The sequence below is a fragment of the Thermobia domestica genome, unplaced genomic scaffold, assembly GCF_964235325.1.
Source record: "Thermobia domestica unplaced genomic scaffold, izTheDome1.hap1.1 HAP1_SCAFFOLD_464, whole genome shotgun sequence".
In the NCBI taxonomy this organism is placed as follows: domain Eukaryota; kingdom Metazoa; phylum Arthropoda; class Insecta; order Zygentoma; family Lepismatidae; genus Thermobia; species Thermobia domestica.
Window position 1 is genome coordinate 100,639 of NW_027656174.1, and position 15,534 is coordinate 116,172.

The window sequence follows — 15,534 nt, forward strand, 5'->3', positions numbered from 1 at the left end:
ACTGTTTATAACTTTACCTTCATTCTCTGAAGTTTTTTAGCGACTGGTGTGTGGATCCAGTCAGGATCGGCCTCTTCGTCGTCTGGATCGTCGATGTGGTCTTCTTCAGTTTCCTCCTCCAATATTTCCAGATTACTTTGCCTGATCGGTTTCGTCTCATCCAATGGTGCGAAGAACGATGGCTGAAATAATAACAATCACGAAATGTGTGTTTAAAATGCTACCTATAGAATTTTGTTCTTTACAAGTTTATCCAGTGCTATTATTAGGATTCGTAAACACATCGTAATATTTTTTCGTCCAATTTATACAGGGCTCACACTGAAATTCTGGTATTTTTCTGACCCGCGAACATTACCATTTATGGTGAGATTTAGAAACAAGAATTTTAGGAATGATAAAAAAATGCATCAAAAGATTACGATCTTGGCCAATAATTAGTTTTTAGATCAGAGGCCACAAAATTTTTGAACGGCTCTAAATCAAGTTTTCGTATTTTCTACAGCATAAGCACATCATACTCAATTAAGTGATAGTTTGGGTCAATGGTGGCAATTGGACGTTAAAAGTAGGGGACAAGACATGATATGAATCTTTGTATATTAGTTCTTCTGGTTGTTTCCAATACTTTGACGAAAGATTGTATAACTAATAGGATTCTATCTTTTTCAGTTTAAATACCGTAAATTGTATTTCATATTTTATTAGTTAAATTGACAAGAGCAATTCAAGTAGGTACTATCCCTTTGTACTCAAACAACGACGGTGTAAGATGATGTTCATGAGCAAGAAATCAAATGTCTTAAAATTATGTCTCGACAATTGTGTAATCAGATTATTTAAGAACAAATTTGCAAAACAAATAAATAGAAAGGATAATATCAATTATAGTAATGAATAATGAGGCTTAGTTTGCAAAAGTTATATTGGAAAATATTAATGAACAACTTACATTTTTAATTAAACACATGCTATTAAATGGAAGACAGTAAATACTACAAGCATATGATACGACATTTAAATACTTACTTTTGCAGCTTCCTGAAAGATGTTTGTTGCCATTAGGTTAATTTTTGGGTCATTTACCATGGTAATTAAAACGCAATTCCTGTCGCTTTTTTTTCTAATTTCACGGGAAGACAAATAACTAATAAATTACTCACGCAATGGCATCACTTTTTTTTTTCTATGAATCAGTAATACACACAAAAACTTTACCTTTCCAAATGAAACTTATATGCATTAAGGGGTAACTTCAAAACAGTAAGGGGGAGGCAACTGCCCCTTCTAATCGCCGCCTTTGGTTTGGATTTGACTATAATTATATAGTTCTCCAGATATAAAGCGCGGAAGAAAATTTTTGATTGAAATATATTGGATCTTTTGATCCAAAAAACGAATTTAATCTGCCTTCATCACTCTCAAAGTCGTAATTTTTTTTTTCTCCTCCAATTTTTTAAATAAAGTATAATCTTACGTTTTACTGTAAATACTCTAAATCAAGCTTCATGTATTTGGAACATAATAAAACATTAGCATCAAACAATAATTATACACTTACTGTAATTTTAATATTTTGTCCATTCCGAATACAGCTATAGGGTGTTTTAAAATAACACCGACAACGTTTGGAAGGTGATTCCTGACACCAAGATAAGACAAAAAGTATAGACCAACTTGGGTGCACAAATGCTTCCTTTAGGAGATATAGGCTGTCGAAAATATGAAAAAATGAACTTTAAAGGTTCAGAGCTCCAAAACTATTGGACTTACCGTAATCAGGTCAAGACTTCACTTAGGAACTAGTACGTGCCTTATTCCAAATATCCACGTTTCAGAATCCTGGGGTACTTCCACAACAATTTTTATAGAGGTAGTTGGTGAATACGTCAAATTATATGCGCATAGCCAAATTGCCTCTATAAAAATTGTTACGTGAGTACCTCAGGATTCTGAAACGGATTTTTGGAATAGGGCACATACTAGTTCCTAAAGTGAAGTCTTGACGCGACTACGGTAGGTCACAGCTGCCAGTTACACAACAATGGAACAATATTTATTACGAGCTAGTTTCTTCAAATTCCTATATTTACGTGAATTAGGATGGTTGTCCTAAAGGGAATTGTTCCGGGCTTTGCATTGTCAACTTACACATAAATTCCCAGTTTTATTCTTTCAAGGAAATCTAAGAACAATTTTTTCTTAAACTGACCTTTTTTCGTCTCTTAGGTGCACATTTCTGTTGTTCCATTCGTTCTTTTAACTGCTTCAGTTCTTCCTCTAGACGATTGTAGTCCTCTAGTTTATCTGCTAAAGTCTTAATCTCAGCTTCTAGCATCTCATTCCTATCTCGTAGTAATTGATCTGCTTGTTCTTTACCATCACATGACTGACCTTGAAGCTTTAACAACAGCACAACCTGCAAAACAGTGACATATTTTATATTATATATATATAGAGCCGGATCCAGGATTGTCTGATGGGGGTGCACCAATAACTACAAAAATAACCAATTACACTGAAACTCTTCAAAGTGACATGTGACAATGTTCTTTTTCCCTGACAACACTGATGCATAGAACTGAGGAAAGTATTTTAAAGAGAGTCGCAAGTGTTATACAGGGGAAAAAAAAAATGTTCTCTCCTCCTGGCTTCTGTTTTCTTCCCTACTTGACAAATGCTATATTGTTTTAGACCAGACGCTGCCTCACATTGAGCATGTAAAATTTTACCGGAGCTAATGTTTCTTCTGTCCTGTTCCTCACATGATAATGATGTCATGTTCCTAGGTGGTGCAAAACCAACATGGCGGCCAAAATCCAATATGGTTACCACGCCATTCGATAGAATTGTAGACTTTTATTTAAATAGACAATGCTGCTGTATTAATTGTCTTACAATTAGATTTCGCACATGGTTTTCTTCAGTTTTAAACAGGCTTTCAAGTTGCACTACTTGCGTTGCCTGTGACGAAAGAGAGAGGAGCTGTGAGGGAATTTCAACAAAAATTCCCTCTGAAATTTCCCTTTTTGCAAATTTCGCGACCCATAGCTTAGCTCTCCTTATAGTCAACATAAATACAAATATTTAGAAAAATGTAACAATGTAACACTTAATGAATGACAAATTCACCAACTTTCACTTCATTCGGAGCAATGTGTGGAAAGAAAAATATTATTTCAAGTTCTTCCTATTTGTAAATTTGTCACTTCCACTGTAAGGAAGCTTTTCTTTTATATATATATATATATATATATATATATATATATATATATATATATTATATATATATATATATATATATATATATATATATATATACAAAATTACCTAATAGTGCATTACTTTACCAGAACCAATGTTCCTTCGGTTGTATTTCCTATACCATGGTGATGTCAGAAATCGATGACGTCATGCTCGAAGATAGTGCAAATGCAAGAAGGCGTTCGAAATGTAATATTACTACAACAACTTGGTAAAACAAGTTAGCTGTATAAGTGTTTAGTTTGTTTTTGCCTCGGAAGACAAAAATATAAACTTAATAGAATTGAATTTGTATTGAGTACTCAGTGTAATCTAGATCTTTCTCTATAAAGAGTATACAAAATGTTACTGAGGTTTATTTTTCATTTGGCATAATTTGTGATCTCTACTAGTTTCTGATTTTATGTTTCTCTTTTCACATTTGTAATTTCTACCATTGCAAAGTAAGCACAACATCTGAAGTTATACAGCGTTCCAAGGGACAGAATGTATCAGCTAGCTATCCTTGCATCATTTGCCATACCTCAAACGAACAGCAGAACGACAACAGGATGCATACCTTCAGAGTATTTTTAGCAAAGAAGAAGCAGGTGCTCAACCTGCATTAGTATGGCACAGGCAGTGTTAATGTTCGTATGTCAGTGAACACAAAACAAAGAGAACAGCAACTACAGAAGGACTCATACAACAACCTCTAGCAGAGCGATAATCTTATTACGGATGGAGGTGTACAGACTAGACGTGTTGAAACAGACATGAATTAGTGTGTCTTCTGCCAGCAAGAGAGAAAGAAAGAACTTTATATAGAATATGCAAAGCAGGAATGGCTCCGAAGCTTTTGAATGCTGTAGACGTAAAAAATAGTTTATTTATCGGATTAAGTTTGTACTACCCATAAAAGTAATGGGGTTATTTTTAAGCTAATAAAATTTGACCAAGGGAGTCACTTAAGTAACAGAGAGAATGTATTGTTTGAAGTCTTTAAGCATTTTGATCCAACTACGATTTCTCTATGCAGGGTTCCTACTCAGGGTGTCTACTAAAATTCCAAAATTAAATTTCATGACCTTTTCTTTCCCAAACCATAGAATTTAGTAACATTTTCAAGAGCAAATTTGGGTGCGAATGGAGCCGAATTTTCATGCATGCGATAGAAGCATGCTTTGCGTGCGATTTTGTAGCGTCTAAAGCCTACCATAGACATTTTTCGTGGTGAATTTTGACGTTTTATAAAACAAATTTTCCAGTCTATACTTATATTTATACAGATGAAAAAAATCGTGAACTAAAAGCTAAATTTCGTGACTCTTTCTTGACTTTCATGAGCGATAGACACCCTGCTACTGATATGGAGAAATCTATTTCCCTGATTTTCCATGAGCTTTGGCAGGAAATTCCCAGACTTTTATGACAGGTGTCGAATGACGTTGACACAAATAAGGAATAAGTAACGGTGAATATGAGAAGATTTATTCTGTAGAGATAAATAGTAATCAATTGTTTATACATTGCACTTACCTTTCATAAAAATCTGAGCAACGTCCCATACTGATCATTAATGGTTGGCTAAGCTGAAATTGGCGTACAATTAATGTTAGAAAAAGTGTATTTTATAAAATTTCCCTGACTTGCACCATTTTCCCTGAGTTTTTCTTGGCCAGTAGGAACCCTGCTGTGTGACTTCTATCCAAAAAGATAGATATGTAGGTAAACTTCATAAATTTGCTTTTGTATATATATATATATATATATATATATATATATATATATAATTTTCAGTTAAGCACAAAGTGATTTAGTATTGTTCATCCAAGTATTATGGTTCACATTCACTCTTCAGAATGAGAAGCTTTAAAATGGTACAGTCCGCAGCAAAAAACCTGCACCATGAGCATGTAAGTTTATGAAACTACGCCTAACAGCGCAGGGAATCAACATAATGTCTAAGTGGCACAAATCACGCCAGGAGAAACCTCGGCGTCCTCCTCTGCACGCTTATTTCGGAGCAAAAGACTTCGTCGTTTCACAAACTTACATGCTCATGTTGCAGGTTTCTTGCTGCGTACTGTACCATGCACACACGTGTTCATAATGTAAAAACAATGGAAATTTGGGATAAATAGGAAAATTTCTCTTCATTTTTTAAAATTTATTTGGCACTCCCTGGAGCGATCGTGGCTACAGATACCCGAATATAATTTATCTTGAAAAATATTATGGCCCATACGTAATGAGAGTGCCAAGTGTCATTGCAATATCTAGAATTGTTAGGAGGGAAAAATATTTCTGAATTCTGTTTGACAATACAAATGAGATACTACCGAAGAATCGAACCCAGTAATAGCACTCTTATCCTTCTAATGTTAGGCATTATATTCAAATTGTACCACTTAATTGCAATTCACTAATTAACTCGCTAAACTCTCATAAATAGCAACATTCATTTTCGTTGTTTGCATCAGAATTAATAAAAAAACTTCTAAATGTACAGGAGAAAACGCCATAACGTTTATTTCTTAATATATGCACATAAACACTAAGTCCCGACAAACAACACTAATAAACTATTTTCTTCCCACTGTTGAGAAGTAAAGAAATATTTCTAGGCTATCCCGAAACAAGTAACTTTGTTTCAAAACCAAACTTGAAGTAACGTCATCACGCTATATTGTCGAACACAAAGATAGAAAATGCATTTTGTTATAACCTAATACTCTCTAAATATGAGGGGAAAAATACTTTGAAGCATGCATATAGGTTCTAGGGGATGATAACTGATAAGTGTGCGTCGCACAGCTGTCAAAGAATTTAAAAGGGTTTAAAGAATGAATACTTTGTTTCACTATGCCAAAAAGTAAACCAAATCATCGTTAAGACGGTAGTTAGTAGATGTTGCCACACCTTCAAGCACATTAGGTTGAATTGCAAAAAAGTCTACATAAAAAGAGGACTTTTTCGCCATATTTTTTTTCTTCTCAACTGAGTCAATATTTGTTATATATATATATATATATATATATATACAGGGTGGCCCATAATTATGTATAAGGTTTGACTATAGTACTTGTAATTCTGAACAAAGTTTGGAGATATGGCAACACACTGTAGCTTGAGAGTGAAGATAACGCTCACTGAACTTAGAAGATTAAGCACTGCCACACTATGCCATACCAATGCGAGAGTGGCTGAACGAAACATTCCCGGACCACTGGATCGGTCGACGTGGGTCTGTGGAATGGCCAGCTCAATCTCCCGATTTAAAACCACGTGACTTATGGGGTATTTTACAGTAGCGTAGCGTGATATTCCGAAAGGGGGATGCCAAAGTTAGTTATTTGTGCGATATAGTACTACTGCAAGCAGCAATACATAGCTATTCCGAATAGAAATATAGGGTTATACAAAATTTAGGAGGAAGCCCCCCTAATTGGAGGTCTAGTGGGGCATAGAGAAGCGAATGCGTGGATTACGTTAGAATTTAAAAACCAATTGTCTCAGCTCCTCCTTGCTACTACCGTTGTGACGAGAAAACTAGGCCCCACTTTTGTATGAACATTGTTTCCAGTATCGTTCCCTTCATTTCTTTCTCGTGGGCGGCTTTTTTCTCTCCACATACCACACGTCAATCTCGTTCTTTCAAATATATATATATATATATATCGCCCCTAGAAATTTGTCATCTTAGGTCCGGAACTTAGACGCCCGTTCGTGAATATGGGCCTGATTGTATATATCATTTGAAGATGTAAATACAAAGCACTTAAACCAACTCTGGGGCCTGTTTCTGTATCCAGATACTGAAGTCAAGGGCGCAAATCTGTCTTCAACGTTCGTGGGATGGGTAAGACTTTTCCCATAATCCTTTCCTTTTTTAACGATGTTCAAAATATTTATGAAGTTGAAAAAAATGCTGTGGAGGATTAGGGAAGCAGAGTTGTCTATAACATCGGCAGGAGGGTACATTTTAAGGTTTATTGTGGGGGGAGGGGAGAAGAGACTCATATTACAGTAGATGAATCAGATTTCTGAGGTAAACTTGTTGTACTCGTATATTATATACCAAATGATGTAGATGAAATAGTGGTACATATCATTATTACAACTCAGTGCCGTGAGCACATTCTGAAATTTGAATATATGCATAATAATAATTGACATGTTTCTACTTACGCATCCACAATGATCCATATTAAAATTTTAGGACATTTGTTTTATAACAATACAAATAATGACTTCCCCAAAACTATGAAAGAAAATCAATCAGGCCTATATTTGGCGCAACAATACTCTTATCTGAGCAAAATTATGATTACCACAATAGCATTATAGGAATTGTTACAGGAATTAAACAAATAGTTGAAAATAGACTACTAATAATTAATGACAATGAAATATTAAAGAATACGATTCTTTTTTAAAAATGAAACAAGTCAAAGGACATCAGTTTCGTTTGTGGCAGTCGGATAGAAATCATCATCACAATCTCAAATCGGATTATTGGGGGGGGGGGACAAGATTGTAGGGAACATGTTCCCCTTATGTCCCCGAGATTTGTGCCAGTGACTGAAGGGCACTGGCACAATCTTTGCTAGTGATGGGGAGTGGTGGCTCTCTTGTCCTACCAGATCGGTGACCGTAATTCTACAGAATGCTTTAAATTTATGCCTGTGTCTGTGAGCTCCTTTACGATGAAGATTACAATTACGATGCATTTAGTTACGATTAAGGCATAACTATTTTAATACTATTATTTACATAACCGGCATGCTTCAAAAATGCGTTGAACTAACCATTTCCGTTTTGTTCTATTTCCTTTATACTAGGGCTCGTACGTTCTGTTCAGAAACTATAGCTTAGTTCAAAATATATACAGTTGGAAATACTTGAATATGCCAGCGTATATCTAAAGCAAATGTAGGGTTGCAAGGGATGAGGAGGAGTGAGAAGGGAAGTATTGCGCATGCGCATTCAACAGAAAGCAGACGAAAACGCCGATGCTTTCAATAGGCCTGGAAGCCCGAGGAAAATAGCATACGACAGGAGGAAAGACAGAAAATGTGCATCTGAGCTACGCGCATGCGTAGGTTCCTCTTGTCAAAGTAAGTCGAGAGAGCGCGCCAGAAGCTTGCAGTGGAAATAATTGTGATAATTACAAGCAAACAATTTATATATAATGAAATACGTACTTTTTCTTATTAACAGGGGATGCCGGGCATACCGGCGTTCTCTTACGCTACGCCGCTGGTGTTTTAAAGGACAAAGTGTGTCAACATCACATACGCAATTTGGCCGAACTACGGAAAGCTATCACAGAAGAGTTCCACAGGATACCAGTACTGGTCTGTCAAGCTGCTTGTGACAACATTGCCTTTCTTTTTGAGGCATGTATTAACTGGGAGGGTGCATTGATAGACCATGCCATGGACAACAGAGATTAAAATTCTTGTAAAGAAAGGTGCAAGAATAATGTGTTTATGTTCAATTTTATGTTGCTAGTTTCTTTACCGCAGTCTGAAACCTATATTATATATATATATGGGCCACCCTATAATGTTGAAAAAGAGACACTAGTATGTCCCGAGCGTTTCTTGGAATTGAGGATTTTCTTTTAAATTTACAACATCGATAGCAATATTTTACAGTACAAAACGAAACTAATACAAACCTTATCCTGACATTCTCTCTCAAGTTTAGCCATCTCACTTTTGTACTCTTCTTCCAGCATTTGGAATTTTCTGTCATTTTCTTGCACCTGATTTTGTAAGTCTGTTAACGAGACCTGAAAAACAAACATTTCCTGAAACATCTTCGTTGTCTGCATACAGTACAATCTAAATTATACACCCGATTATATGCTTAAATCATGTATTTGCGAGAACTTCTTGTAATTACAGCTACTAAAAGCTATTGCTATAATGATATAAAAAAGAAGGAAGACAACCATCATTTTGAATATTCTTCAGAAATACACTGTTTCCAGCAGTGTTGCGAACTTCAATGTTTATCATATCTCCGGAACGGTTTGAGATATCGACGTGTTGTAAACGGCAAAATAATTTGTTTGTCAATTGTAAACCATACAAGCACTAGCGCAAATCCATGTCCCCTTCAATCTTGGAACTAGGGGGAACTGACCCCAGAATAAGCCTAAAATCTGCCCGCCTCCCAATGTTAAAGACAACTCTGCTTTCCTGATATTCCACAGCATTGTTTTTCAACTTCATAAATATTTTTAACATTGCTTAAAAAGAAAAAAATTAAGGGAACGGTCTCCCCCCCCCCGGGCCGCAATGTCGAAGACAGATTTGCGCCGCTGCATACAAGTAACTAGATATGATACTTATCTAAGCATGTTTTCGAAATAAAATCTTTCGAAAAAATTAAAATTTTCAAGCTTTGTAATTTCATTCGAAACAAATCGTATCATGACCATGTTACCCAACGTTAAAGTACTTTCGATTTGTATTATCTTGTCCATCTCCGTTGTGCCGTATGTACATTAAAGGCTACCAAACTTTGCATGTTTGTGATACGATAACATCCTTTGTTTGCAACACTGAATAATAAATGTAGTATTTTAAGTCTTCGTTTGATATGTTGATTTGAAATATGTAATAATTTCACGTAGTGCCATTTGAAAAAAAAAAAAAAAACAGCTTTATATTGGGTTGGCAACACTGTTGGGTGTTTCTGTAACACGTGCAAAGATGTCCCTCTCCTTATAGCTGATTCGTACAAAGTATCGCTTTTCTCTCCCTTTTGATTTCTCTGATACCACGGTTGGACATTATAAATGATGCACCCTATATATAATTACAAGATAATGGAAACTTATCATGCTACCCAGATAACAAGAAAGGTTTCTCGAAAAAGATCATATATAATGGCTACATCAAAAAGTAACACTACTTATGTTTATTCCTTCGATTTTTTACAATATCAACACCATAAGAATAAAACTCTGCTTAAAATAAGATATGCTTAACAAAGAAATTTTGGCTATATTCAACATACCTGAAGATCTTGCATTTCACTTTCCTTTGAGCCACACTCGACTTTATATTCCACTGCGTTATCAAATATATATTCCAAAGCGCATTTTGCTTCCAACATCGATTGAATATATTCCCATCTAGTTTTCGATTGTTTTTCTACAAAATAAAAATAAAAAACCTTACAATGATCTTAAGATTTGGTAAATTCAAACCAATAATATTGGAACAAATCTGGTATATATCGTATTTACCCTATTGTAAGCAATTTTTTCTTGGTTAAAAAAGCCTTTCACCTTAGAATCTGTATCGTTCACATGGCTGGTCCAGTCGACGACATCCGCTATCGATGCAATACGGAAAGTTCCGAAAAATACCGCGAGAAACTGCTATCAGTTAGTTCTTGGTATCGTTACGACTATGTTGCAAAGTTGTCAGTGAAGTTTCTTTTAATTGTAGTGGATTTTATTTTTTATCAAAAAAAAAAAAAAAAATAATAATAATAAATAAATAAATAAATGAAATTAAATCTTTCAGTTGAACGTCCCACAATTATATCCATTACGCTGGGGGAAACAATAAAAAAAGAAATGCCAAAATTTATATTGTTCATGTCTGGATTTTAGTAGTTACAGTAAAGCCCAGATTATCCGCGGAATTGCGATCTTGGCCAAGAATTTTAGGAATGATCCAAAAAAAATGCATTAAAAGATTGCAATCTTGGTCAATAATTAGTTTTTGGATCAGAGGCCACAAAATTTTTGAACGGCCCGTAAATCGAGTTTTCATATTTTCTACGGAATAAGCACATCATACTGAGTTAAGTGATAGTTTGGTTAGGCTACACTATATGTAGTTCAAGATATAAGGCATACAAGAAATTTTTTTTATTTAAATATTTTGGATCTTTTGATCCAAAAATCAAAAGATCATACGTAGTTTTCGAGAGAATTGAGGAAATGAAAAACCAACTCAAACTTAAAATTTGATTCTGTACAAGAACTATGCCATTCATTCAGGTCAAACTGATACTGCAATATCCTCAGTAAGCTCTTCATTATAACACATCACAACATTACTATGCACGGTTAATGAGATATTAGCCTTAGATTTTAATTACTGCTTGACCAAAATATTGTAATATCCCACACGTGATCTATATTTGTAAACACTAACATGTGCTTACTTATAAACAAAACCAACGTACTCTAACTACAAGCAAGCAGACGACAGGAATCACCATCATGTCACGTAACAAGCGGAAGCTAGCGCCACTGCTGTTCAGAAACGGGATAAAAGAAGCTGTAAGGTCTCCATCGACATCAGTTTTGGCTGGTCATTCCTGCTCTCGTAGCTTGCCTAGAGCTCTGAATGTATATGCACACACTTCGGCAGGTGATTAGTGACATGAAAAGACAAAAAGTCCTATTGCATCTTGTCGAATTCCGCGTCGTGTACGAGTGACAGGGTGCCAACTTGGAATCGAAACTCGAATCTTGACAATTGGATCGGAATAGAAAGATGTGCACTGCAAACATGACGTGGAATTCGACAACATGCAAGAGGACTGTCTTCTTTTGATGTCACGAATCACTTCCCGGAGTTTGTGCACAACACCGACAACGTTTGGGAGGTGATTCCTGACATCAGAATAAGACAAAAAAAGTATAGACCGACCTCGGTGCACAAGTGCTTCCTTTCGGAGTTATAGGTTGCCGAAAACATGAACTTTAAAGGTTTTTAGCTCCAAAACAATGGGACCTACCATAGTCAAAACTTCGCTTAGGAACTAATATGTGCCCTACCCAAATGTCCATGTTTCCCAATCCTGCGGTACTTCCTCAACAGTTTTTACAGACGGAGTTTGGCTGCAGGCATATAATTTAAAATACTCATAACTACCTCTATAAAAATTGTTGCAGAAGTATCGCAGGGTTCTGAAACATGGATATTTGGATAGGACACATACTAGTTCCTAAGTGAAGTTTTGACCCGACTACGGTAGGTCCCATGGTTTTGGAGCTTTGGACATTTAAATTTAATTTTCTTTTTTCATGTGTTCGGCAACCTATAACTCCGAAAGGAAGAATTTGTGCACCCAGGTTGGTCTACACATTTTGTCCTATCTTGGTGTCAGGAATCACCTCCCAAACATTGTCGGTGTTGTTTTTAAAAAGCAACTATATCTTTCCAGACCAGAAAGTTCCTTATCTACTATACATGTACACTCATGTCCAAAATTATTATCCCATGTCTATATGTTGTTGTATTGATATAATTTGATAACGAATTCGCTCGGTATTTCATAGAATGTTAGTATGGGTATACTTGGCAAAGACATGTATGTGGTAAATTTCATGTCAAAAGAGCAGTAAATAAGAATAAAACTAAAATAAAACTTTTTGTCCATTTAGCAACGATTTGTTTTACTCACTAATTTTCGTATTCATAATTCTTTTCCTATGAAATTTACCACAAATATACATTTCCCGATTATACCCACAGTATCAGTATAAAAATACCCTGCAAAATCATGATCAAATTATATTCTTATAAGAAGACAGTTATAGATATGCGATAATCATTTTGGACATGAGTGTACATGTATGTAGTGCGTGTTTAGGTAGAAAAGTTCTGCAAAACAAACTATTTTATAAAATATGTATTTCCTAGCAAATAATCGGGTAAGGCAAAAAGAGAAATTCAGCAGAACTACAATTCAAGTACTCTGATAGGTTCTGAGTAAAAATTCGTGCTTTCCTAAATTTTTTCAGCTTTTCATGAAATTCCCTGACTCTTTCAGAACTTTTTATGAATAAGCTGAATTCTCTGAATTTTCCAGGTTTGTGGGAACCCTGAAAAAAATTATGTCACTCCAGACTACCGGTCTAATCATGAAATTCTTTTTCACTCTTTGATTATCATTGCACTAGCAAGCTGTTACAGGTGGCTACATAAGCTCAATTTGTACTCTATAGATTTAATCTAAAAACACATTTCCTTACCGAACCTACGAGCTTCGAACAGCCACGTGATAATAGCCCGAGTATCACTGGTTCGAATCCTACCTAAAATTAAATGAATGTCTCATCCAACTTGTATGAAAAATGTATACTTCAAAGTTACGCTAACTATCTTGGAAAAAGTTTGATAAGGCATTCAGTATATCGTTCTTTAAACTCATTTTTAATAGAAGAAGTAAATTAAGAGCCTGACATACTAAAAATAATCCAAAATTTACCATTTTTCATTTGCTTGTTTTTCATAAGTGAAATAAGACAATGAAATGCAACTTACCATAATCATAGATGAACTTGAAGAAGAATTTTCAGTGTTCCCATCCTTTGAAGTTACAGTGCTGCCAGAATAACATTTCTCCTAAAATCTACGTTAAGGCAGCGACTAGAGAAACGAACACAACTGCATTTGATTACGCATCATATTGTTTTGGTATCCTGTGAACTACTTTTTAAATAACATTATTATTTAATTTTAACAACCGTATGTTACAACTATTTTGTTTCTTACAAACTGAATACAATTATTATTTAAAAACTACCTACGTAGTTCACAGGATTCCAAGACAAACACGATACGAAATCAAATGCAGTTGAGCTTGTTCCTCTAGTTGCTGCCTTAACTTAGATTTTGGGGGAAATGCTATTCTGGCAGCACTAACTTCAAAGGATGGCAGCACTGAAAATTCTTCAGATTCATATTTTTTGTTGTAGAATATCATCATCTATCATTATGGTAAGTTGCATTTCATTCTCTCTTTTCACTTATGAAAAACAAGCAAATGAAAAATGGTAAATTTTGTATTATTTTTAGTATGTTAGACTCTTAAATATTTGAGTATTACGAAAACGTACAGTACACAAAAAATAACATCGCAAGCAAAAAAATGTATGAAGTACTCAATTATTCCCCTGCGAGTAACAAAGGACGGAATCATGTCTAGTACAAGGCACTGTAATACTCGTAGATAACCGGGTTCAGAAAGGAGACTAAGTAACGAGTAGCATTACCATCAGCTCGTTACAGTGGGATAGTACTCCCGCCAAGTCTGCTTTGTGGAGAACAAACACCGTAGTTCTCTCCCTTTCGCCGTTCCACCGTTATCATCCATCTCATTATCACTGACTTTCTTAGCTTCGGTGCATAATTGTGGGACATTAAACATACAAACAAATAAATATATATATAAATTTATTAAAGAAACATGTAGTAAAAAAAACACATGGTTTAGTTTTCGACTATTTATGTTAGGATAACATGAGGATGAGGATACAACTGAGTATATAAATTACAAATTGTCCTGTTAAGAGTATGTATTGGGTTTTGTTTAACAAGTGGAAGAAAGGAAAACCAAAAAATGAATTAAAAAATGAATTAAAAATAATTAAAAATCTATCTATTAAAATGCTACAGTACCGATTGAGAGCGACTCTTTTTTTTTTTTTTTTTTTGGTCCGTCGTCCCGTTTAAAGGGTTTTGCCCTTTCTTCGGGTAAGTGCTTCATGAATAGAAAAGTTGATTGCACTTTAATGTGGTTGGTCTAAGAGTTGTACATATTTAATATTTATTCATTTATTGAGTACACATACATACAGAGAGGTGATTGAAGGGTGAAAAATAACATATAATGAAAATCAAACATAATATGATGGGAGGCCAAGTGTGCCACAAAAATACTGTAGAAAATAATACATTTATTAGCATGTCGTGATGAATTATGGCGAAGCAAAACTGAATGATTGTAGTGCAGGATGCAGTGGGCAGAGAAGTAGATGAAGATGGAATGCAGTGCTCTGAACGCCACACACAGGGTTTTGTTAGTACTGACGAATGCAAGTTATTTCTGTTCCTGGGGCGATTCAGGAACTGATGGAAATAGAAGAAGCCCATGTTAATAGGTAGTTACGGTGCGTATGATGGGTAGATGAATGATGAGAGCTCACGTGGTTCATAGATGTGAAAGATTTCGGGATCCACTGCAGCATCATCTAGTTGTAAATGATAGAAAGTCATGAAATGCTGGAGAGGAGTATCGACGTAAGTCGGAGGTGCGTCGTGATCCCGATCGTACCGTAGGATATCAAGTAACATGGGATGCTGCTGGTCAATTCGCTTGCAAACGTACCGAGTACGAAGCTGTTCGAGATGATGCAATAAAGGTGGAAAATCAATCAGCTCGTAAAGTAACCGTGTCGGATGCGGTAAGGTGATGCGATGCGCTAGGCGTAGAGCATGACGTTCTAGGATTGCCAATTTCTGA

At 35.4% G+C, this 15,534-nt stretch overlaps 1 protein-coding gene across 2 annotated transcripts in view; it reads right to left on the minus strand.

Annotated features, from left to right (window-relative positions):
* LOC145676905 (chromosome-associated kinesin KIF4-like) overlaps positions 1-15,534 on the minus strand; it is a gene marked incomplete at its 5' end in the record, with an annotated part of 62,984 nt that overhangs the window by 21,882 nt on the left and 25,568 nt on the right. For both annotated transcript variants that reach the window (XM_081747675.1, XM_081747674.1), the window contains 4 exon segments: positions 18-182; positions 2,213-2,419; positions 8,930-9,043; positions 10,279-10,415. In XM_081747675.1, the coding sequence (XP_081603801.1) occupies positions 18-182; positions 2,213-2,419; positions 8,930-9,043; positions 10,279-10,415 (623 nt within the window).